Raw genomic sequence first — 25,736 nt, 5'->3', positions numbered from 1 at the left:
GTTATAAAATTGCACAATGCCTTTTCCTACGCTAATGCCACGACTGTTAAATAAAAGTTTTATTCGCCTTATTTTACCAAATGTTAAAAAGTACTGTTCAAATTCAGAGGCAGAAATAGTCCAAGGAATATCACGTACTACAATGATGGCTCGAGAAGCCATGACAAACTTCTCAAGTGGCACGTTGTATACTTAACAAATGAATAGTGTGATCTTGCATTAAATCGTATACATTTACATCAGAATCTGTACCAAGTCCGGCTAATGATATATGAGTACAAGTAAGATTCCATTTATTTAACAGATGTTCTATGGACCAATCTGCGCTTCGTTCTTGATACGTACAAAGAAATTTTGCATTTGGATTCCTTTCTAACAAGAATGCTATTGTGACAACAATATCTTCAAACACTGTTGGCTCGTAGAAGCAGTCAGATCCAAGAATTAAATCTAACGGTCCAACAGAGAATAAACTAGATAAAAATAATCCCCATGTTATACCAACAATTTGTACTTGAGATAAAATTCCATTCAGTTCGCAACTTCTTCTTATATGTTGCAGACTCCTGGGAAGACTAGCGGAATCACTTAAAGTTACTATAGCGCCGCATTTACTAGCTAAAATCCCAGGAAGCGCTGTACCAGATCCAAGTTCTAAAACTCTTTTTCCAATTAGTTCTTCTTTATGTTCCCAAAGGAACCAAGCAAGCACAGGTGCAGAAGGCCACGTATAAAAACTATAACTAGCTTGAAGTAACTGTAACAAAAAATATATTATTAGAAAAGAAATATTTAAGATTCATGATATATGAAAGTCATGTCAGCTTACTCACTCTCTAGTAAATTACAAATTGGGGCTCGTTATAAAAGGAATTTTACTAAAGAATCATATATAAATTTTTGTATAGGAGGTATATAAGTAATAAACACAAGGAAACTTTCGAAAAGATGCATAACCAAAAACTACGTAACACCGGTAGCATGAAAGAAAATTTTATGAACCATTTCGTTAACCCTTACGTGAAATTTGTGAAATAATTTTATTACCTCTGGGATGTAAATCTCTAAGCTTTCGTTACACTCTACGTTATCCTGAGTTTTACGAGAGGTGAATAAAAATTTTTTCACTTGCTCAGAGACAATTCCATCGGACATGAGGCTCTCTGTGGGTGAACTGCTATCGTGTAAAATACTTTCTTCTAAACCTGGCATGACTAACTTTCAAACCATTTAGTCTAATACATGTCTATTCTGATCTAAATTATTGTTGTTTGAAATGGAAACCATAAATTGAAAGTTTTCATCGTTTACAAATAACTTCTGAATGGAAAATATAATCACTATTTTGTCCAGAGTTGTCGTCGTTACACACCAAACAATAGAAAATGCAAACATTTAGAGAGCATTTAAACAACGAAATGGCGGGAATCGTTCACCGGAAAATTCTGCTTTTCTATTCGGAATGCATGCACATCATTATTACTGCATTTATAAAAATAATATTTTTTAACTATTTTTCTTGTATTTTTATATTTCTATCTTAAATACAATGTCGAATAATCGTGTGCAGATCAATGCGGATGTAAGTTTTACACACACATGGAAAAAAACGATGTACCTATGAGAACAGTTCACTACAAATTATCTAGCACTTGATACTTCATTTTTGTTTAAATCTTGAAAATTCCTATTCAGATTTTCTTATATAAATTACTTAAAATTGATTTTTCAGTATGGTGATTTCAGGAATAAAATAGTGTATATTAACATCATAAAATAATATTGAAATACATATACTTTTATGTTGAGACTTAATAATTAATATGTTTTATATCAGCATAAAATATGATAAAATAAATGAAATATCAGGGTTTATGTTACTACATACAACATTTAACGGATTGAATATAATATTTTAATGTTTTATTAAAATGAATTTTATCAAATAATCTATGTATCTCATGCATACTTTAGTTCATGACTCCAAGAAATTTGTAAAAATCTACTAGTATAACATATTATTATGACATTTGTGCTATTTTAGCAATACTTGAGCGATTCTGCGTTACAGCCGTCTTGATTAAACATGGAGGAGGCTGGTAACGAGAAGTTCCTATCAAGAAGGCGTTCTGCTGCACTTAAAGCATTCAAAGTTAAAGATGAACGAGTGGCAACTTTTAAAAAAGTACATACGTAACTTTAATATATACTGCTTAATCGTAATTACTTCGGCATGATATTTAACCAACATTTTCATCTATTTTTCCCGGTCTTAAAACTGTGATGGATCATAAACAACACCCATAGAATACTGTATTGTTTATTTTTCTTCAGGTCGCGGCGATTTTACAAAAATCCGAAACAGACAGAACTGCAGAGGAAACGGGGATACTTCTTTCCTGCAGTGACGTAGTGAAAGAGGTTAATTTGAGGTATAGCCATTTTGAAAATCGTTGAATCTACATTTATGGGTATATTAATTTATTTCACGTTGTTAGTAATTGTTAAGTATTGATATTATAGGATACGATCATGGGAAATAAATAGTTAGGAAATTTTCATATAAATTGTAATGATGTACCGGTATTGAAAGCACGAGTGTAATGTATCACGAGTAAAATCTTATTAATTAATTTGTCAGACAAGAGAAAAGACATAGAGTAAAGGCAAGATTAGAAGAAGTGGAAGATGCGCCAGAAATCTTGGAGGAGAAGTGTATACGGTTGGCTGCAGCAATTAGCAGAGCATCATCATTGGCTGTTTACACTGGTGCTGGCATCAGTACAGCAGCTTCTATTCCCGATTACAGAGGGACGAATGGAGTTTGGACTCGTTTACAGCAAGGAAAAGATATTGGGTAATATTAAAATTGTTACTACCTTCGAACGATTCGTTGTTATTTCTTTTATTGCTATCAATGAGTATATATACTTATACGATGGATATATGATATATTTACAGAAATCATGATTTAAGTCAGGCAGAGCCAACATTAACGCATATGGCTCTGTATGCCTTGTACAAGGCAAGAGTTTTGAAACACGTAGTATCTCAAAATTGTGATGGACTTCATTTACGTAGTGGAATACCTCGTACCCTTTTATCTGAAGTTCATGGGAACATGTACGTGGAAGTTTGTAGAACGTGCAAACCATATAGAGAATATTGGAGATTGTTTGATGTTACAGAAAAGACTGCTCGGTATTCGCACGGTACTGGTAGATTGTGCCAGAGATGTAACTCTGTGTTGCAAGATTCGATTGTTCATTTCGGTGAAAGAGGCAATCTTCCATGGCCAATTAATTGGAACGGTGCCACAAGAGCAGCGAAACAAGCGGATGTTATATTATGTTTGGGTTCCAGTTTGAAGGTTCTGAAAAAATATCCATGGCTCTGGCAGATGGACAGACCAATTCATAAACGTCCTTCTCTGTATATTGTAAATTTGCAGTGGACTCCGAAAGATGAAAATGCAGTTTTAAAAATAAATGGAAAATGCGATGAAGTTATGAAGAAAATTATGTCTCATCTGGGATTGGAAATACCGCATTACAATCGTGCTAAGGATCCAATATTTTTTCATGCTATACGACTTAAGAATAACGAACAATGTACGACAAGTCAGCCTTGCTTGGAAGAACCGTCTAATGTCGCTCATAAAGAATTAACGGAAGTCACTGATAACTATCAGGAGGATATCGAACCGAAAACCAAAGAAGAGGAAGATTGCATCTCACCTAAAAAAATGACTGAATCTATGTCTTCTTATTCAGCGCCTTTTTTTACCGCGTTACCATTTTTATCCATGGGCTTACCATTTCCACCAATGTACATGTGTCCTCAGTTAACACCACTTTTCTATTATCCATTTATACAAATCCCAGACGTGGCCATAAACATGCCAAAACCGAAGCCAGCTTGCACCTTTTGTATGGAAAACGAGGGTTCGCTTACTTGCCTTTATTATCAAAGGGACACGGACAATATTTTAATAGAATCTGAGAGTAAGCAGATAAAAGATACGGAAACGCTGGTGATCGAAGCCGATTCACCGATAGCACCGCCTAAAAATCCAGGATGGTTTGGCAAAGGGTATCGCAAAGGCATGAAGAAGAAGCGGTAGCATTTGCTCTCACTGATGCGGTATATAACTCTTTCCTTCTCTGTTATAATGCGAATGTATGACATATGATATATAATAATACTTATATGTTTGATGCCTCCATATCATGATGAAATCTGCGAACATGACTTACAAACGTGTAGCGGTTTAACTTCCAGTATCGAAAATTTGAATAATCAAATTAAAATCGTGACAATAGTTTTTAAGATCTAAAAAAAAAGCTCTAGGTAGTTTTATCTTTTATCAATGGAACTTCCACAAGTAAAATTTTATAGTAAGTTAATTCGGTGGATAGTCATATCCGATAAGTCTGATTTCAAAATTCTTCTCTTGTAAATTTTCCTACAACTAATTTCATGTGAAACATGTTTGATTTACAGTCATTACTATACCGTATAAGTCAATTACGTTGTGATTTTTAATTGTAAGATTTTATTTAAGCAGATGAGTGTTACGCAGATCACGATAAATTCCTAGTAACCAAAGTGATAAATTTCAATTACATTTTGTGTATTTTTACTGTTAGTTTTGTATTTGTATAGTTGAATGTATTATAATCTTCTTCTTTTTTTTTCTTCTTTTTCTTCTTAAAGAAAATTGGATTTATATTGTGTTGTACGTGTGAAACTTTTTGCATTTTTCATTGTATTCATTTATCATTCCACTTCTGTAAATATAAAATAAGCGACCGTAACATGGGTATCATGAACGTTACTAGACTGTTCATAAAAGATCTCAAATCAAGATTATATTAGTCTTTATTTTACGTCGATCGACGAATAGATAAGAAAAACGATCAGTTTCATACGCAATTTCTCTTTTCTGGTTTTTGCATGAACCATTTAGGGATACCCGTTCAGGGACATTAGTAAAACTGCCTTATTTAATTTACGTCCTCTAAGTTCTATCGTTGAAAATTCATTGAACGTGTCAGCTGATCTGCCTTTATTACGAGTTATCTTACTAAGATTATGGGAACTATAACTTGCTGCTTTTAATTACCGTAAGACTGTTTTTAAAACGTACTATTCAACTGACAACAATGCTTCTTATAAACTCTTTATTTGAATTCATACAAAAAGAAAGGGATGTTCACACGAAAACATAAATTCGGTTGCATTCCTCAAGTGAGAATCGTCTAAATTTCAATTTTTAAAATTGTTAAATTTAAAAAAAAGTATTACCAATGTCAGGTATTATATATTAGTATTCGTAAATTGTTACTCTTATTTATATGTTTATTTATATGAACCAATAAATTTGTACTAAGATATTGTAATAAGCCATTGAAACATGATAATTATTATTTTGTATTTTTCAGTAATCATTGTAAGCGCTTAACATAGTAATCTAATTTTAACGAATGTGTCCAGTTGGTATATTTTTAATTGCCGTTTCACCGAGCGATACATCCGAGCGCAGTTTATCCGTTAACGTATAATCAAAATGTATATACAATGTATGTTATATTAATTCTTTCGTGCCTTCGGTCTATTCTTAATCGGTCTTTGAAATTATGCAAAGTTTTAACTGTCATTCGTTTCTTACGTTATAAAGGTAAGATTTCATTTTATACGTTCGACATTTTTTCTATCAATGCAAGGCGAAGCCAATAAATAAAGAAACAGACAAACACTAATTAAACAATTGAAAATTAATATTTTCAGCGTTCATAGTAAACGGCAGTGAATGGCAGGTAGAAAGAAAGAGAGGAATCAAAATGGTACAGACGTAGGAAAGGTACACAGTGAACTCTCGCATGTACAGGGTGTCGCGAAAGAAATTCTCACCGCAAAAGAAAACACGTAAATATATATAGTTGATTGTAAACATCATCGAAAGCAAATCGTACATCTAATAAAACACTTTGCAAACATGATCAAAGTGCTGGTAGCATTCTTTCGCGGCACCATGTACATCCCATTGGCGTAGGCGAGTATTCTCCGTCCGTTTTCTTTGTCCTCTCCTTTTTTTCTTCTCGTTGGCTTTCTTGCGTAAAGAAACTAGACGGCTGTAAATAATGTTTATTACTCAAATCGCTGTCAAGTGTGCCCCTCGAAAGCGGCGAATCTGTCGTCGTTAAGGGCCGGTTTCGCATGGCAGCGATTTTACAGCGTTTACGCTCGTCGCGAAAGTGCGAGTTCGGGTTTGAAACGTGGAAGATGTATTCGGATGAGAACGGGCACAATAAGAGAGCCGTCTAGCAGAAACCAGCGGTGAGTGAACATTGTTGGCGAGGACTATTAAAGTGGGGGGGGGGGGGAGGAGAAGGCGAGCAGAACAAAATAGGGAAACATTGAAAACGGCAAGAACAAAAGGAACGAGAAATATAAGGCTAGATACATAATACACAACACGAAATTTTCAATGAGATATATAAATCTATTTAAATCTGCTACGGTCGTTTGTTTGCCTATAATTCTTTTTTTACATTCTGTTCTCGATCTCGTTCTCGATCTCGTTCTCGATCTCGATCTCGTTCTCGTTCTCGTTCTCGTTCTCGTTCCCGTCCATTTTTAAGTGAAGTCTTCGAAACATGCGATTGTTTGCAACGTTATTTTATTTTTATGACGTCTCTGTACGAGATAATATAATTATGAAATTTTTAATGGTATCGTCAATGTTCGCGCTAAGTAGACACGGAGAATAATGGCCAGACACATCTGAAATAATCGGTACGTTCATCCTCGTGAAAATATTCAATTTATAGGTTTATCGTTTGCAAAATTCTATTTGCAATCAACTATTTATTTTAGCAAGGGGAATGTATGTTATTATTGTTACCGTCGGTTATGGTAATCGTTGAAAAATATTCGCGAAGGTTACACGAGGGGGAAAAGTGTCGTGTCCTTTGATTCTCTGGGAAGAGCTGTTATCTAATCAGTCTGTTCATTTGCTTTCCCTATCTCTTTTAAATACACCATCTGACTTCAACCGTATCACGGTGCAGCAAAACGAATGCGTGCGCGGCACGTGCGTTCGTGACGCGTGTACGCGTGATGACATTAGGAATCATTTATAACGGAAGTCTCGACCACAGAAAAAAAAAAGATTTCGGGAATTCTTTTTTTTTCGGAAGTGAGAATTTTGAACTTATTTCGGGAATTAAGTTCAAAATTCTCACTTCCGAAAACGATCCACTGAAAACCGATAGAAAAAAAAAGAAATTAATTCGATGCATTTCAACGCTGCGACAGAGATCCTAAGTCTCACTGTCTTCAGAAATTCCTGAAATATTCACTACGCACGCGTTGAAAGAAAAATAGATAAATTTTATTCGTGCGATTGAAACTGAAACCGGTTGAGGTTAATCCAATTTATATCGTCGCAGATTCGTATATCCCGATAATAATGGTAACATTTCTACGGTATCAATGTCGCATTGTCGCGCGACTCGCAGTCGTGAAAAAGGGGGGAAAAAAAAAGCAAAATTCACGGGCACGATAACGCGGCAAGAAATTCCGGTGCTACAATACGGGGCAAGGGGGGAGGCTGTGTGTGTGATATGTGTGTGTGTATGGAAGCAAACAGGACGTGCACACGGTCGTGTTTACCGTCGAATAAATTTCGAAAAGCGAGCATCCGCTCGGCCTCGGGGAAGAAGACCTAAATCCATACAAGGAGGAGATTTATCGTTACCGATCGGTCGGTCGGGCGCTCTAACGGTGGCATTCGAAACTACGGCGCACGACGGTGCTACGTGAGAAGTCGCGACCAAGTGGTTTTCCACTACGCTCGTTGACCGTTGTTTCCGTACGCGTACGCCGCGACCACCGAATAATAATTTCGTCTCCGTGTCCCCCCGCGGTGGATTTGATATTTTTTTTTTCTTTGTCATTTCCACGGGAGCGTAGACTCGGTTAGCCGCGCGACAATTATGTTGTCCCTGGTCCGAGGGGCACCGTGGTCGCTCCCGTTAACGTAGTAGGAGGAGAGACGGTGTGTCGTCGCAGGGCCAGGTTATCTTCCTTGTCCGGGACAAGTTTCGTCAGAAGTGTGTAATGGCGCGGGAATCTTGCGTTCCAGAGTTGACGTGTGCACTGCGTAGGTGATGACCGGTGTTCGTACGTGTGGCATGGTGTTTACAGTGAACTGTGAGACTCGCATACCCCGCTGGATCGACCAGCCCGACGGTTTTTGGATACGAGCCGTGTAGTGGGCCGCCATGAGGCGCATTAGCGGTAAGCTGAATGCTCGTTCCTTCTTCCTTTTATTTCTCTTGGCCGCTTTCGGCTTTCCTTGTAGCCAAGCGTCCGCCAGCTCGCCGCCTCGACGGACCGTTGCTCGCGTTTCGCGAATTTTCCAGCGTCCCGATCGGGTGTTTTGAAGCCCATAGAACCGTGGGTATTCCCGGGACGTGACTCCGGAGTTTCCCTGCTGGGATGCACCTCGATTCGGTTACTCCTTTTTCAAAGTGTTCGGCGCCCCGTTTCAGCTGGCACGTTGCTGATGCTTCAAGGACCCCTTACTTTCAGCGCTAAGTACGGCCTTCATTGCGTTGGGCTATTTTCATGTATTTGGAGTAATCGTTGTATTATTTTGTTATTGCTTTGGGATTGTTCGCGTGACTATTGGGATCTGGCATTCCACTGTTGCAGAGAATTCTGTGTACCACTGTATGGAATAGTAATGATAATCTTATCAGTCCTTTGTTGCGCGTACCAGCCAGTGCTGGTTAACTGACGTGCAACCGTTGAGTCTCATGCTGCCTTTGAATTTTTTTTGAGTTTTCTACTGTGGGATGAGCTGTCGATTATGCGGGTGAATCGTTGAGTAATGTTGATGGTTGTAACAGTATTATAATTTGTAGGTAATATAGAATTGTTATGCTACGGTAACAATAAATCGATGCAGTGATCGCTCTGCAGTGTGCACGTGAAGTGTATGGTGTTTTGATTGTACTATATATTTCATTTGTCGGAGTAAGTTTGTTTTATTTGAGAGAGACAGATTCAAGGATATCTAGAAGTGATAGGATTATGTAACATTTCACACATCCTTGTGTCGTGTTCGGTGTTCCATTGATAGAAGTCAAGGTAATGTTTAAATACTAAAAATATCAGATTTTATGAGATTACTGTATTTATCACTCATTTAACAATATCATTTTTAGGTAAAAATTCCTTTGCAAGTATGTAAAGATTACATGTACAAGTTAAGTAATAATTACTACATAATACTACACAATTTCACTGTAGAACAGTATAGTATTCCAAACTTTGATCATTATAAATTATTTAATACAGTAATCCATGGAACTAATTGTTCAATGAAGGTATGTTATTTATTACATTCAATGCATCCGTTGAAACGCCATTAGATTTGAATGTAAATTACAACTGCTGCAATGCCAGCAGTGTCCGTAAACAATAAACATTCCCAAGTAGTTACCACGGTTCAATGATCCGATCAATTATCATATTGAATTTTTTGGTTTTCAGTAGTCGAGCAATACCAATGATGTTTTCCAAGAAGTTTCCTTTGTCTCTCCTTTCTTTCTCCTTATTTGTCATCTCCTGGGATAAAATCAAGGACTTCGAGGGAAGAACGATGAATATACATGAACATGATTACTTAATCATCTTTTCTTCTTTTTATGTGCCTTTCATTGTTATGCTCGACCGAGTAGTATCCAACTTCCGTTATTGATTCATTGTGTAGTTCGGACATTAGACGTTTCAACGGAGAATTGAATGATCCAAGGGAAGATGGAGGACGCGCGAGAGAGGGACTAGAAAAAAAAGAGGGATATAAACGTAGGAAGAGAAAGACACGGGACGAGCGTAAAACCGTCAACTTTATTTACCCTACTTTCCGATTCACGCTATTAATATTTGAAGCCGTGCATATCTTCTTTTCCTTTTAAACGGGGCTCGCGTTTTAACATCTTCATTGGTACTCGTAAAATAAGTGTACCGCGACCTTGGGGCTAACCTTGAGCCCGGGGAACAACAGTGGAATCGATGCGCATTAATTAATCCCACTGTGATTATATTGTTCACGTGTAACGTATATTAATATTTCAATATATGAAGAATATTGAAATAAGATAATATTTCAATATATGAGGAATATTGAAATATTGAAATATAACGTATTGAAGTATTGAACTATTCAACTATTGAACTATTCAACTACTCAACTATTCAACTGTTGAAGTATTGAAGTATTGAAGTATTGAACTATTAAACTATTGAACTGTTGAAGTATTGAAGTATTGAACTATTGAACTATTGAACTATTGAACTATTGAAGTATTGAAGTATTGAAGTATTAAAATTTTAGATATGAAAAATAATATAGAATATTATTCGCATGTATCTTTTTTATACACGTATAACAAAAAGAAAAACAAGGTATCTCAGGAATGTCAAGAATTGACTGTTGCAATATTTCCGTGGTCTCGTATTTTAGGAGTGTCGCTGTACGGGTCACGGTTCATCAAAGTAGAAAAGAGGTCCGCGCAGAACCAGGCGTCACGTTTATCTTTTTGGGAAGGGTAACGGGGATGTGCCCCTAACAAATATTCCAGGTTTCTTATTGACGTTATAAATACGCAGGCGTGTACACCGGCTCGATGAGACGTGAAAAATTGTATGCTTCAAATGCTTCCGGACAAGGAGGATTTATTTTTTCTCCTAACCTACTTATTATACCCGTCCGCCGATGGCTCGTTTCACCTCTGTCGCGTTTGTTTACACAAGGGCGGACCATTTAAATGGGAACACCCTTGCTGATGTTTATACAGGGTGGTCCGAGCGACTGCGAAGCGTCACGTACATTTCCCGTTCGCGGCCTAGGAAAAATCAAATAGATACGCTATTATAACACTGGAACTACCGAGCAATTAGTATAACTTACATCAAATTTCTTACATCAAGATTTTAGTTGAATCCGGACAATAGAGAGATATAGAAATATATTTTACAATTGTCTGGCAAAAACGTTTTCATAGTTTACCAGAGAAATATATTTTAATTTATTATTGACATTCAATGAAACTCATATAATTCGATAATGATTTTATAGACAATGATAAGATCTCGTTTTTATGACCAACAATTACTAAACCAATTTATTTAATAATTTTCAGAAGATCATCCGTATACTTTGAGTAATTAGAAAAAGGAAAGTAGGTCGTCTCGATGCAACCAGTAGTTCCAGTGCTAAAATGCGACGAAGCCCATTCGAAAAATTATGGAAAACGGGAAGACGTTTAATTCCTTGTGCACGTTGACGTTCAGACATTTTTCCCTTAAGTTTTCTTCCTGCGAAGGATACATCCGGCTGAACTTGATATGGCTTCTTCCTTCTGGTATGCCTTTTCATTCTCACGGTGCTGATGAAGCACTTTAATGATGTGTGAGCAGGGGGTTGGAATGTCCCCCTCGAAACGGCGCGAATTCATAAAGGAAACTTTGGTTACCCGGAAATTCCAGTTGGCGAGTTTTTTTCGGGGCCGAACGTGCCCCGGGAATTTTTCACGCGGGATCTACCGGATGGCTGAGAATCATCTATTCTCCAACTCTTCTATTGGCATTATGTTTAAAAGACGTTCATTCGGCAACACGCAAACTGAATTAGAAGCCAGTGAACATTCTCAACGATTTACTTTGAGTGTTTCTATAGAAAAATTGAAAAAAGATCAACCGGAACGTTTGCTGTTCCATCGAATAAGGTAAAACGCTTAACCGTTTGGCGTTTGAAGGTGTTGGATAATTTGAGCGAATTGTTCAAACTATTTGAAATGAATCAGTAATATTTTTCGTGAAAATTGTACCAGCGAAATTAACGTTACGTGCCATTAGCGGTGCATGTAAGTAGCACAGTTTGAGAAACACCGATCTAATCAGCCTCCAAGTATTTTTCGGATTACCTCTAAACTCTGTTTGTCCAGAAAGCATAGAGAATGACTGGCTCGCGAATGCGTTAAGGGCTCGATAAAGGATCGCAAAAGAGAAGATTGGAGGAGAGGAGGTGGCCGGCGGGAGAGTGGAGGGGAGCGGGACAGTGCAAAGAAAGTAATCATGTGAATTCCTGTCCCATAAAAGTGCTGGTTTACGCGTGTAGAGGCGTTTTATACGGATCAACCGGGTAATTCCGGCACTTTCACTGACAAAGGATACGGACGCGAGAAAAATCGCTGGGAACATCCGGCGAACGACATTGTTCCGGTTGCGGATCGAAGGGTCAAGGAACATTTCAAGGTCGCCGGGGGAACGGTCATCGGCGAGATCCAGTTTTTGCTCAACCCGAATAATATATATCTCTTTGCATACCCAGTAATTGAATGAATTAAGACGGCGTACAATGACTTTCGGGTTCGAGGACGTCCAAGGTCATAGACCAAGAAGAAGAGGAAGAAGGAGGAGAAGTAAAAGTAGAAGACTCGATTAATCAGTTTTACGACCCGCTAATTTGTCGGTGTCGATCACAGGGAAATCTATTATTTAGTACCCTTCGAATGGCGACTCGAAGCTCCGATATCTAGAAAATAGAAAGGTGCGACTGAATAATCGAATGGTTAACGCGACGGGGATCGAGGTATCTTAATCAAATAAGTGTAACGTTCAACACTCGGACGCGTGAATTCAGTTTTCAATCGAGAATCGTCCGACAATCGACTTCTCCATTTGCGCAGGAACTCCGAGAGTGCAGCCGTTGAGATTTCAGTTGACCTGTGATTTTACTCGCACACCGCTGAATCAGTTTCTCAAGTGATTCTGGAATTAATAAAGACTCGAAGATTGGAAAGCCGAGGAAACGATTACACGAGTGAACCATAAAGTTGCAGAGTAATAAGACACAAGATTCTATTCGGAAGAACGAGCCAGAGAAAAAGCGATCGGAAGGTGAATTGTCTCGAAGATTTATCCCGAGATCCTCGCGCGCGTAATTCGAAGCAAAGTGGTGAAACGGTCGGCCGGCAGGTACCCTGAGATATCCACTGCGCGGCCGCCCCGTGGATCTATTTCTGCGGGCAGTACCTTTTAATATTTCCACGTGGAAAGTTGTTTCACGTGTCGCGCTTTCGGATACCTACGCGTGGAAGCATTACTGGGGGGCGACCTACGCCGTTCTCCGGAAACTCGTCCACCCACCTTCGACCTCGCCTCTTTGCATTCGCCAGCGACGGACCGAGAGCGCGGTGGCCGCCGTTGTCGGCTGTCGGTCGTCGGCTGTCGCCAACCCGAACCTGTGCCGTGGTTTTTCGACAGTGCGCCTTGTCCCCTGGACTATTCCGCTCGGCCGAGCATCAGGAACAGTATCCCCTGACGCGTCCTCCCGGAGGACATCGGTGACCAACGATCGGCGCAGTTCGTTCAGTGGAGAACTTGGAAGAATATTCAGAATAGCGACAGTGAAATTCACACGCTGTGTACTCCTGGAAGTGACCTGCAACCGATTCTCCAGCTTCCGCTAGGAGATCGAAGAACATTCCGAATGTTTCGAACCTCGAAGAATCTGTTACTCGATCGAACAGATTTTTTAGTTCTACCGTCGAACGATCTTAGTATCCTCGAATTCAGCTGAAAAGGAACAAGTCGGGTAGTCGTACCTTCCGATTGTCTTAGACCCAACCGATCAGCAATTACCTAGGAACAGCAACCGTATCGCCAGTAGTGTGTCTCCCCAGTGAAGTCTCGAGAAGATTTCCATTCTAGATGAACGATTGGTAACAGCCGAAAGAGTGAATCGAAGTGTCGATCGTAAGAAGAGGAGGAAAGCGCGGATCGAGGAATGAAAAGTAGCCTAGGAGAGAAGTAATTTTTCGAGGGTAGTCGTCGAACGGTGGAGGAGAGAGTCTCGGTGCGCGCCGGTAGGAGAAGAAACAAGGTGTACCATAAATGGCGATCACTGCTGTCACGAGCTGCCTCGGTCCCCCGCCTTTGCCGCCTGGTAAACGCTTTCTACAGAAGTCCTCGAAGAAATTGTCCTCGACGTACAAGAGCTTTCGGGACCCGGCGGTCGAGGCCTGGCTGCCGCGCGGGATCCTCGAGGCGTCCAGGACCAAGCCCAGCGGCCGGGACGCCGCTAATGGCGCCGGGAACCCGGCGATCCTCGCGATAGGGAACGGCAATTTGTTCCGTAGCCGGTCCGAGGGCAACCTGACCGCGCGCGAAACGACCGCTCCGCTGTCCGCTACTCCTCTCGATAAGTGCATACAGGCGATTTACGGCAGCTGGAGGAACCTCATGCACCGTAAGTGCGCCGGGCCTGCACACTAATTTTAACCCTTCGAGGACGGGCATTCTTTTGGATACACGAAAGGCTAAATTACCTATCAGTTGCTTAATTAATCCTTCGCGGACGAAGATTCTATAAAATATACGGAACCTTCAGATGAAGCTGAATTACTTATCGATCGCTTAATTAATAGAAAAAAGGAAACTACGTACTATCTTGCTGTTCGAGGAATGAAATCATTCGTACGACTTAGCTTTTTAACTCCTTGGCCTATGATTTCTTTTATCTATATTTCTTTATGATATCTGATTGATACGGCCACTTTGTCATTAATAATTTATTGGAAAAAGAGAAAAATTCTAAGCATATCTATATTTCCTTTTAAGTATAACAGTTGATTACAGAGGAATAATATTTACTTTGCATTCGAATGAACTAAGTAATATACATATATTTGTTGAAGGACAAGGGGTTAAATATGAAACTTTCGTCTCAAATGTAGACACTCGTCTGCAAAGGGTTAACACGTTGAACGCTGGGAAATATACGAAATGGAGAAAAATATATCAATTATTTAGCTTGCGTTATTTCTGATACGAGCACGCTTCCAAATAAGCATCGCTTCATTCAGCGAGATAGTAATTCGATTTGGTCCGGAGTCACCAGTGACCTCCGCGGCATTCAACGTATTAATGTCTTTTATTCTCGAACCTGCGAATCTAGAATTTCATTGTTCGAATAACGAGTTTTTCCAAGTTCCATCGATCCTCGATGGCGAACGGTTCACCCTTTTAGAAGGGATATTTCATCTCGATCCTGTTACAAGTAGTTTCGTTCGATTAATAGACGGATTTCGTGATTTCCCGTGCAATCCGATACACGGACCGATCGGTTTCGCCGTGAAGTTCGACGAGCTAATATTCGAACATCGAAGTTCTATCAGTGAAGCGATCCTTGGACGATTCTGGCACAGAGAATCGTCGGTCTCGTGGGGAATGATTATTCAGATTAACCGGCCGTTACTTAATCCTTCCTGCGGCCTACGTAGCGTCATGAGGATCGGTATGCATCGGAAAAGTCAATGAACAAAGTCGACGCGTCGACTTGCATTCGCGAACGTGTCGATCTTTCTTCTTAGTTTTCAATTTCAATTTCAACCTCGCGATCCGATCGAATTGCTCGATTTCTAATTTACGCGACGCGGTAAAAACCTGTTGCTCGAAATCGGCGAGAACGCTTTTGTGCGAAAGAAAATGAAGGAACGGTGTACATAACCGAGATAGGGTATTCCGACAGATAATGCTCGCCGATTCCGGACATGGTCGTTCGTGATCGGTATTACGGGGTTAATTGGACGATTTTCGTCGGATCGCTCCGCCGAACTTCTGACACACTTGTCCCGAGCTTCTGTCTGACAAGTCGTCACACTGCCTGCCGTAAACTCGTTGACCCAACAGGTGTATCTGTCGTAGACCGGGTACACGGATCTGCTGCTCGAGAGGTAGTCCGTCTACCTGCGGCATTCGACTCCTTTCATGGGATTCTAAACGCCGTTTATTGTACCCTGTGACCGGCGACTAACCGCGCCAGTTCTATTTCAATCCAGCCACGTCCGAACCGATTTATTTCAACGTTTACCACGGAAAACCGTCTGTGTCTTTCTAACGATGTTCTCCGAACCGATTCACTGTGAACAATAGATAATTCACTGTGATCTCGAATACAATAGAAGATTTATTTCAAACAATTTGATAGGATACAATGTTTACAGTTTGAAATTGTTCTCTTTGATTTCCGAATCACTTAATTGCGAATCGATTTGCGAATTTTCATTCGAAGTTTCAAATAAATAGGGTATTGAATTAAGTGTTAGTCGCTGCTTAAAGTAGTACTCGAGTCTACACTGTTCCTCTCGTTTAATGGTGGTAAAAGGGAATAATCGGAATCCGGTGAAAATGGGATCGGAACACGGATGTCCCAGTTCTCTCTCTCTTCCTCTTTTCCTCTCTCTGTCCCCCCCCCCCCCCCCCCCCCCCCCCGTCTCTCTCTCTCTCTTGCGATTGTACTCGAATCGGCAGCTGAATTCCACGCGACCCAATACTTGCGGAGATATTTTTAATAGAGCTTATCGTTTACGAGACGTTATCGTGCTCGTATTAACTATAACGGCCAGTACTCGAAGCACCGCCTCGAGTGAAAGTTCTAATAATATCTCGATAAGTAATAACTTGAGGCCGCATACGACATCGTTACTTTCTCACTAAGGCTGCGAAGCTATTTCTGTGTCGGTGAAAAACCGAATTACCCGCTCGACTTGTTCGAATATCGTTTCACCTTCCTTATCCCATCCAACTCGCGAAAATTCCAGAGGAAACAAAGGGAGAATCCGCGTTTTCAATGGTTTCGGAGAAATCTGTTCGCGAGGATCTACTCGAGTATGATTTCAAGAGGAATCGAATCGAGGGCATCGAGAAATATCGTGGCAAATCCAATTTCATGATTTTTCCAATTCGAACGTTCCTGGAGACGTTGAGCAATTTTATTCGGCAATGATTTCGCTGCAGATTCGAAGATCGGAGTCTACCCTCTCCAACAATCCCCTGGAATTCGATGCACGAAGTTTTTTCTCCGTTCTATCGAACCCCGAACGAGAACAGTACGCCCTGGCGTTACAATAACGCAAGGTGAGCGGCGGAGAGGTCGCGTGCTCCATGAAACTTCGATAAAATGGCGAAAAAAAATCGTAGATCAAGTTTCAAGCTGTCGTTGTAAAGGGGAGACTCCAATCTACTGGTCCGTGGTGGATTTAGCCTCGGAAAAAATTCGTCGACGCCCGTAGGGACTCGGGAAGCTTGAATTTCGACAATTTTGGAGAGGGAAACGCGCGCCTGCTCGTCCATTCGTCGCGCCGAGCGAAATCACCGTAGGAAGAAATGACTTACGGGAGGCGAAAGTGGAAGCTTCAGGCTTGAAAACGAGACGAGGTGGTGCGTTGTGCGATTTTTCGTTGGGAAGTTACGGTTTCGCGAATATCCGGGCACCTTGTAGATCGAGCCGATGCCTAGGACAGCCTAGCCAGCATAGGAAGACGCTGCACAGTGTCCTTTGTGTCCATTCGCTGTATCATCATCTCGCGGCGACACCGTTACGTCAGCAAACGTTCGTCCCATACGATTGCCTGGTGCAGCGCGCCGTTCGGCTCGCCTCTGCCAATCACTATTAACAGTGCTCGTATAATATGATCGCATCATCAACAGCGGCGGCGGCAGCTGAACCGAACCGTGCTCCGTTTCGAATTCTTCGCGTCCGGCCCGTCTAACGAGCTTAAAGTGCCCGTAAACGCTGATCCTTTCGAAATTTTAGGTGGCAATTTTCCTCACCGATTGATAAGGTCTTGCACTGCCTGCTAATACCCTGTCGGGTGCTTTCGAACGGTACATTCAATTGGAAAGATCTTAAGTTACCGGAGCGACAATGAATTTCTAGTTCGAAGAAATTAGGTAGAGCTTTCATCTGAAAGGTAGATCCTATACAGAGAATTTAACAAGAAAATATAATAGCCAATTCGTTTGAATGCAAATTACATATTACTCTTCTGTTATCACACCTTAGAGCACACGTTGATATAGAATAAGACTGAAATCTTCTGATTTTCAATAAATTATTAGTAACAAATGGATGGATGGCAGTTTAGAAATAAATCATAGGACAAAAGGGGTCGCTAGAACTACCGAGTAGTTTCCAAATTTTTCTATAGATACTCTAAGAACAGAGACAATTCAATTGACTAATTCAATTTGCCTGTTACCAAGTGAGTTTCTTCGTTAATTTCGCAAAGTAACGTCTTTTCGATAATTGTAAGAGACTAGTTCTACTGTTGAATCAGCCAGCTCGGGTCTACGTTGAAGTCACCACCGAGATCTTCGCTCCGTCTCGTTGAATCGAACGAGAACGTCTCGAACGGTTTCGGATTGTGAATTCGCTGAATATTGCGAGATTACGGGTGATTGTGCAACGAAGCCTAGGTGTTCAGGCTCTCGGTGTTCAGCCTAGGTGACTCTCGGCGCGTCAATGTACTCTTTTCTTTTGAGACGTGTATCGATTCCTTTCTCCGGTGATTCTCTCCGGTTGTTTCGCTCCCTTCGATCTTTGTCTCTGCGTTTCTTTCTTTTCTAACTGGCGTCCTCCCGGTTCCTCTTCTTCTCCAGCCCTCTTAACCGCCACTCTAATCCTCCGGCTGCGCCCTACGCCCCCATCGGTTCTTTATACAGCATTATTCCTCCGCGTGTGTGTATCGAATGTTACGGTGTGGCGTGTCCCCTCTTCCTACCCCAGACAGCTCACGTTTCCTTTCTCCTCCTCTTCGTTCGGCCAGTCCGCAGGGCTTGGAAGTCGCGTTTTCATTTTTACCGTTTGAACAGCGGCCCTGTTACTCGAACTTTCGGTTAATTACACGATCCCCGATCAATTTAGAAACGATTGGCCACGTGTTCGCGGACTTCGATGATTTTCACGTGTCCAACCGACGATTCCTGTTCCTTTCCTAGAGAAATGTTCAGTCTTGCGATCAAGGTAGACGTTAATTGAAGATTGCATCGAGTTCTGGATGAGCTGTCGTTTCATTTAGAACCGTCGTTGAACTGTACAAAATTATTGAACCGGCCACAGGATGATTTCATCCCTTAACCGTTTGCGGACGAACGTCGACGTTTTGAGATCAAACGTTCATATTTTCAATACCGAGTTGCGAACGAATGATTTGATAACTCAAATAGCAAGGGATCAGTGCGTAATTTCCTTTTCCTCTATCATTTAAGCATCCGTTACGTAATTTGGCCGAATCTGCTGATGGTTTCGTGTTCTTTGAAGAATCAAAGGGTGAAACCGTGACCGAACAAACGCACGCTGCGTTTCGAACCGTCCTACAATCCGCAAACTGGCATTGCCTTGCAATTTTTCGCTTTGATACAGACGACTGCTCGCCATGGAATGACGAACGAGATTCCCGGTGAACGTTTCCAGCTCGATTCACCAGAAATCGACGTTGTTCCTTTAAAAACGAACGTCTCCTTAGAAAAAATTGCGATTTCGCTGTCTCTGACGTCCCGCGAAGAACATCGAATCTCCGTCTCCCGCGAACTATCGACGATGAATCGTATGGGAACAGGTCGGGGATCAGTTCGGCCTGTTTTCTGGTCAGCTTCGAATCGATAATTGCAGAGGGGACGAGATTATCCGCGGCTCGCGTGTCGTGTGCGTTCTCCGTTTTCCGCGGCGAGCGTTTCACGAAGTCACATCCGCGTTCCGTGTCGAGTATCTTCGTTGACTGCGCTGACTGCGCTGGAACATTCCTTTTCGCGAACCCGAAGGCCCGTGGCACGTACCGGCCGTTGCACGAGAGTTGGCAGTAACACGCGTGATTCCTCGGTTTCCGTCTTCCTCGATTTTCGATACCAATTTACTGTTCGTCGATGAAAACTCTGCAGAAAGTAACGTCGATTGCCAACTCTGGTGCAACGGTCGGTATGCCCATGTTCTTTGTCGTTCTATCCGACTGTCTTCTTCCGTTTGATTCAAATTGTTCCCGTTTGCTGCGGAATTCGGCCAATGAGAAGTTTCCGAAACTGGGGCGTCGCTGTTGCCATGACTACAGCGGCCGTGCCCTCTCGCCTCTCCCTCCTCGAAACTTGTCGGACCACGGCCAAGCCGTAAGAGCTGCGATCCATCTCGCTTGGATTTCGATTGCGCTAATATCGAGTCGCGCGGCGGACGATCGAGTCGGCTTTGAAAGTTATCCGCGCTGTTATCTCGGGAACGCGTTGCACACTCGGCAGCAACACGATCTTATGGGAATCGTTCGTGTCCCGGTTGCAGCGTGTTATATTATGCCTGACGCCGAGGAAGCTTTTCTCGCGTTACTGGTTTCCTCCGCGGACCAGCGAACCAATACGAATCGAACTTCCTCGCTGCTTTTTCCGTAATTATTCGGAAACTCTGTGCACGTTGGAATAAGTCGAGTAACGTTCGTTAACACGTTCGCTATGTATTTGCGATGGGAATCCAATTATTCGCGACTTTATATTCGTAACATTAAGTAACAAATGACTTAACTAGTCGAACAACAAGAGATCGGCGCGTAGTATACTTTTCTTCTATTAATTAAGCAATCCATGTATAATTTCGCTCAATCTGCCGAAGGTTTTGTACATTTCAAGGAAGTTTCATCTCGCCGAAACGTCGACGTTCGTCCGCGAACGGTTAAATACTAAATTTTACAACTTTACTATATAAAATCAAGTGATGAGCGAGAGTCACCTCTCAAGTGAAAAGGGTTAAACGATCGCAGTTTTCTAGACGACGAGCCGAAACGATTCTATCGCAGGAACATCAGCGCATCCGTCGATCCCATTGTCGCAGGGGGACGTCCAGCCGCGGCGGTATAGTTGTTAATCGACGTAAACGCTAATGGCCTGATTAATAACGGGAGCGCGTGCGCAGTTCTGTTGGTCACTCGGCCTCGGTTAATGAAACGGCGGCCCTTTGTAGTAAGAATCGTGGGTGCACGGAGACACAAACGTAAATTCGCGTGTCGCAGTGCCGTATCCTTGCCGGAGGCTCTTTTCTTTGCCACTCAAGGTCGCCAAACCCGTGCTCGACGAGTATCCTCGCGATTATTCATCCCCGTCCGATGGACAGCCTTTCCATTCGTTCACCGTCTCTCGGAAAACTCTGATCCGGTTCGAAGTAGTTTTTCATTCCCCCCAGGACGACGACAATCGAACGTTCGAATCGCAACGGAGACTAAGATGGTTGCCGATTCACCTTTGTCAGAGGTTCCTCCGAATATATCGATGCCTCGAGACATTCACGGGGAATCTTTTCATTGGCGTTATCACGTTATCAATCATAAGAATAGTAACACTGGTTATTTCAGTGGATGTCCTAGTTTCTAGGAAAGAAACGTTCTAAAAGCGTTCGGCTGCTAGTAGCGTTAAGGGCGTTTCCAAAGTTGTAACACTACTACACTAACCCTTTGCGGTCCGAAGTGCTATTGGTTTCTCAGTTTGAGGTTCACGTCGACGTTAGTTCATTCGATTACAGCTTAATATCACGCTATATTTGTTTATTCGAGAATATTTCGGAGTTTTAAAATTGTTAAAACAGGTGTAGAGGTTACAATAGAATAAAATGTCGAGGCATAGGACTGCTAAGGGCTGAAGCTTAACACTAAACTACCGAGCATTTCGATTGACCTTTTAAAATTTCTCTATAGAAACTCCAAGAGTGCATCTGTTCAGACTTCAATTGATATACAATTTGCGTAGTGCTAAATGAATTTCTATAATAATTTCTCAGAGAAACGAGTGCAAAGGGTTAAACCCTTAGCGTCGTACTATTTACTTTCACCGCTAAGCTGATGTACCATTTTACTATCGACAATTTCGAAGAAATGCAAAATTATCCATTCTATTTCAAGTGGAAATTTTATTTGAACGTACTACAATGATAATAGCAAAATAGTTGTTTGCTTTGATCCGTGGGTAATGAATAACATCGATTGTTGTTAAATTAGTCTAGATATCTTCATCGCGAGTCTCACTCGTCATTGTACGGCAAGGGGTTAACAGTGTCTCGTATTCTATTCTACTGTAAGAGCATTGAATTTTACTTTAGTTTCTCTCGAATGCCACTCGAGCATTAAATTCCATGGAAATTGTCATCAACGATTGTTACCATAAAGGGGTTGAAGAAAACTGTAGAAGTCTCGACGCCCCATAAGAGTAAAAACGGATCTTATAGTTTTACTCTCGAGTGCAAAGGGTTAATAGTGTCTCGTATTCTATTCTACTGTAAGAATTTCACTTCAGTTTGTCTCAAATGCCACTCGAGCATTAGATTCCATGGAAATCGTCATCAACGATCGTTATCGTAAAGGGGTTGAAGAATACTGTAGTTTCGACGTCCCGTAAGAGTAAAAACGGATCCTCTGTTGCGAGCCATCGAAAATGTTCGATGAACGAAAGGGAAAACGGTATTTTTAGGCGGCGAAATTGTTGAATGGCCGAGGGGTGGTTCTCTTCAAGACCGGAAACATCTTGCCGGTTCCTCCAGAAATAGTCGCGCCATATGCGTTGCGATTGTACGAACTGTTAGGTCGATTTCGTACGAGCCCAAGACAAGTGCGTCGAAGTCACGAATATCATCGATGCATTGTTAACAGGCGTTCGACGCGATTAATAATAAAGACCGAGGACGGTATTGAAGATCCTCGAGGATCATCTTTCATCGACAGCGCCGCGATCTAACATTGAATAAGTACTAAGTGAATAAATAAATAAATAAGCCGTTAGAGCGACTCGAACAGCAAGTTAGTTCCATTAATGCAGTTAAAGTAGGAAGCAATTCAATAGGGTCCGCGAGAGACCAGGCGACTGCCGGTTGGACGTTCCTCTAGCACCCCTCGTGCAGCGCGGTTCTAGCCGGTTGAAAACGCGAATACCTTTTCTTAACTCGGAGGAAATTCCGTCGTCGGATAGAAATCGACACGAATCGAAAGATACTCCCAAACTTTAGATCAGAGAAAGGCAGCATAGACGAGCGATACAAAAGAGTAATTATTTGATGAGTTTTAGATGAATCGAAATGAATCGGAGGAATATTAGCATAGTAATCTTAGCATTAAGTTGGTAATAGTATTATCTTTATTTAGCTTAGGGAAAGATTATTATTATTCGGGGGAATGTGAAGGAATTTAACACTAAGAATGGAGGAACTCCCATTTTTCACTTAGCAACGTGCGTTTTACTGTTTTTCTTTTGTTTAGTAAGTCTTGAAGTGATTACTTGTAATTCATCAAGTATGCTTCTTGCTACGAAATAAATGAAGTTTTTTACTGAATTGAATGAGTTCAATTGAAGATAATGGAGGAGGTCGTAGTTGCTTTTAGGCTAAGTGTTAAAATTGTTGATACTTGAACCGTTTCCTTGAAATTAGTCGAATCAACGCGTGTAACGGAGAGAAAGGAGCCCTGCATTATCATTGTCGGTTGTAGCGGTGCGTGTAACTTGTCGCATTACCGTCGTTGACGGGTTATTCGAGTGAACTGTCGAATAAACGATGGGATAATAAAGAGAGGACATTATTTGTTTGCAGTTGGCGGCATGAACCGGCCGTCCAAAGCAGTGACACAGGCGAAGAAAGTGGCACCGCCGGCTGTGCCAGACGTGTTTCGGCATTCCGGATCCTCTTTTGGTTCCGCTGGTTACGCGAGCAGCGAGGATAGCTGCTTCCTTGCCGGAAGCGGTCCGGGCAACACGGACGATGGTTCCTACGGGATGCCGTCTGGAAAGAGTCCCGGCCCGATTTTTACTCATCCAGGATTCGCTTTCCCACCGGTGGTCGGGAAGTACGCCCACGCCGAGGATCAAGGTGCTACCATCGACCAATCGGTTTCAATATTGTCAAATAGTTTTTAATGTTGCGAATTATAGAGTAGATATATGGTCTACCTTGAATCGTTGTGAAATAGGAATGATCAACTTTGAATCGTTGGGGGATAAAAATGGTCAACTTTGAATCGTTGGGGAATGGATATGGTCAACTTTGAATCATTGTTGAATAGATATGGTCAACTTTGAATCATTGTTGAATAGATATGGTCAACTTTGAATCATTGTTGAATAGATATGGTCAACTTTGAATAATTGTGAAGTAGAAACGTCCAACTTTGAATCATTGTAGAATAGAAACGGTCAACTTTGAATTATTGTTGAATAGAAACGTCCAACTTTGAATCATTGTAGAATAGAAACGGTCAACTTTGAATTATTGTTGAATAGATATGATCAACTTTGAATTATTGTTGAATAGATATGGTCAACTTTGAATAATTGTGAAATAGTAATGGTCAACTTTGATTCATTGTGAAGTAGGAACGTTCAACTTTGATACATTGTAAGATAGAAACAGTCAACTTTGAATCATTGTAGAATAGATACAGTCAACCTTGAATCACTGGGAAACAGAAATGTTGAAATATTCGAGTGGCGCGTTGCCCGTAGCAACCACAAGGAAGGATCTCAGCCAGGACACTGGCTTATTTCCTTCTAAAACTGGAAAACTTGGAACGTTTGTTTGACGATACTTGTTTCCTTTTAGGAATCGACATGACTCAGAGCCCCGGCAGAGACAGTCCAGGCAGTTCAGGATCAGGTTCTGGTTCCAGGCATTCCACAGCTTCATTGGACTCTGGCAGAGCTTCCGGATATCACCTGGGTCCTAGAGGACCCGGTGCTCTCGCTTCGTCACCCAGATGTTCAATAAGCTCACTGGGCAGTCATCCGGACAGACCGGCGGATCTCGACGTCGTTCATGCTTGGCTGACTGAACTTCAATTCGAGGAATACTTCCCTTTGTTTGCTTCAGCTGGTTATGATCTTGCTACTATCACGCGTATGACACCGGAGGACTTAACAGCTATAGGTAGAGAAATCCTTGCTCGAAAACCTGTCCAACTTCCCATCATTTCCAATGGAATGCTTTCGATAAACTGAACAACAGTCATACCAAAAGAATAATCACTTCAAACATTACTGTTTCTCTGCGTTACTGTTCGGAACCAATCGTATTTCCATCATAACAATTCTAGATTATAAACGTTCTTTATTCGCTCGCATGAACGTTACACACTTAACACTAGAACCACCGATCAGTTGAATTGTTCTACAGAAACCTGAACAGTGCAATCACTGAGACTTCAGATAATTTGCAATTCAGTTTGCGTATCGCTAAACCAGTTTCTCTAGTACTTTCTCAGAGAATCTGTTATCCGTTGAACAACCGGGGAAGATGAAATGAAGCTGATTTTGAGCCATCCGGTGGTTCTAGTGTCAAAACTACAGTTATATTTGCGCTCCACCGGTGAGGTAACACAGGCGACTCTTTTGCGAAACGAAGGTACGAACGGTGACAAGTAAGTCTGCCACTCGAGGGGTGTACGACTCCCCTTTTCTTCTCAACGCGTCTCCAACTGTCTCTTAGCTGGAGGCTGGAAGGTGCGTATAGCTGGATCGCGTAAGTGCGAGAAAGAGGAGACGTGCTCCCCTCGAGCAGATTTTCATGTCATTGATTATACACAGTACTCCATGTATATATGTATGTATGTACGTATGTATGTATGGTGTATGCATGTCTGCATCTATGTCTGCTGGTTCCTGTCACTTGCATCCCAGCCCTGGCACAGAGTGTCCGATGAAAATTGTAAACTGCGCATTAAAATAATATGAAATTCAGTTGTTTCCCCCGGTCGAGTGCCTCTTTGCCAGCGGCGATGCTCGCGCGGAATGCGCCTGGAACGAGTGACCAGAATTATTGGACACACGAGACAGACAGAAGACACATCCGAGGCTTTTATAGTCTGGGCCGC

General features: G+C 41.6%; 3 protein-coding genes and 1 long non-coding RNA gene across 11 annotated transcripts in view; 2 read left to right on the top strand and 2 right to left on the bottom strand.

The window, feature by feature from the left end:
* Positions 1–167: 167 nt before the first annotated feature.
* Positions 168–1,421, bottom strand: LOC116433034 (histone-arginine methyltransferase METTL23). Its single transcript, XM_031990681.2, has 2 exons — positions 1,048–1,421; positions 168–757 (listed from the first exon to the last, which is right to left on the bottom strand). The coding sequence occupies exons 1-2, from the start codon at positions 1,210–1,212 to the stop codon at positions 173–175; spliced, it is 750 nt and encodes a 249-aa protein (XP_031846541.1). The 5' UTR covers positions 1,213–1,421; the 3' UTR covers positions 168–172.
* Positions 1,422–1,990: 569 nt separating this feature from the next.
* On the top strand, positions 1,991–5,987 carry Sirt7 (sirtuin 7). Of its 2 annotated transcripts, XM_076364887.1 has the most exons (5): positions 1,991–2,185; positions 2,335–2,432; positions 2,642–2,857; positions 2,962–3,370; positions 3,452–5,987. In XM_076364887.1, exons 1-5 carry the CDS (start codon positions 2,087–2,089, stop codon positions 4,121–4,123), a joined length of 1,494 nt encoding a protein of 497 aa, XP_076221002.1. In that variant the 5' UTR covers positions 1,991–2,086; the 3' UTR covers positions 4,124–5,987. The 2 variants fall into 2 exon arrangements, with proteins under 2 accessions (XP_076221002.1, XP_031846540.1); XM_031990680.2 differs by having other exon boundaries at positions 2,072–2,185; positions 2,962–5,987.
* Positions 5,988–6,142: 155 nt separating this feature from the next.
* Positions 6,143–25,736, top strand: part of ckn (CRK like proto-oncogene, adaptor protein) — a 29,192-nt gene continuing 9,598 nt past the window's right edge. Inside the window, exons 1-4 of one of the 7 annotated variants that reach the window (XM_076364884.1) lie at positions 20,387–20,947; positions 23,306–23,365; positions 23,465–23,740; positions 24,470–24,793. In XM_076364884.1, the coding sequence (XP_076220999.1) occupies positions 20,836–20,947; positions 23,306–23,365; positions 23,465–23,740; positions 24,470–24,793 (772 nt within the window). In that variant the 5' untranslated portion in view covers positions 20,387–20,835. Of the gene's footprint in view, positions 6,340–6,555; positions 6,799–7,346; positions 8,305–8,671; positions 9,160–13,123; positions 14,327–20,386; positions 20,948–23,135; positions 23,366–23,464; positions 23,741–24,469; positions 24,794–25,736 lie in introns of those variants that run through there. The other 6 variants (XM_031990585.2, XM_076364885.1, XM_076364886.1 and 3 more) reach the window with 6 other exon arrangements.
* LOC143174259 (uncharacterized) lies at positions 6,514–7,658 on the bottom strand. The gene is made up of 3 exons (XR_012998071.1): positions 7,372–7,658; positions 6,908–7,263; positions 6,514–6,786 (listed from the first exon to the last, which is right to left on the bottom strand). It is a non-coding gene; the product is annotated as an uncharacterized LOC143174259 (long non-coding RNA).

The sequence above is a fragment of the Nomia melanderi genome, chromosome 2 (assembly GCF_051020985.1).
Source record: "Nomia melanderi isolate GNS246 chromosome 2, iyNomMela1, whole genome shotgun sequence".
NCBI lineage: Eukaryota > Metazoa > Arthropoda > Insecta > Hymenoptera > Halictidae > Nomia > Nomia melanderi.
The sequence above is the reverse complement of the archived record's forward strand: the minus strand, read 5'-3'. Positions and strand labels throughout refer to the sequence as shown.

Coding starts and splice junctions, on each gene's coding strand:
- LOC116433034 (XM_031990681.2), bottom strand. CDS start 1,212: ATGCCAGGTTTAGAAGAAAGTATTTTACACGATAGCAGTTCACCCACA. Junction 758..1,047: donor TAGAGATTTACATCCCAGAG/GTAATAAAATTA, acceptor TTTTTGTTACAG/TTACTTCAAGCTAGTTATAG.
- Sirt7 (XM_031990680.2), top strand. CDS start 2,087: ATGGAGGAGGCTGGTAACGAGAAGTTCCTATCAAGAAGGCGTTCTGCT. Junction 2,186..2,334: donor GAGTGGCAACTTTTAAAAAA/GTACATACGTAA, acceptor ATTTTTCTTCAG/GTCGCGGCGATTTTACAAAA. Junction 2,433..2,641: donor GTGAAAGAGGTTAATTTGAG/GTATAGCCATTT, acceptor TTAATTTGTCAG/ACAAGAGAAAAGACATAGAG.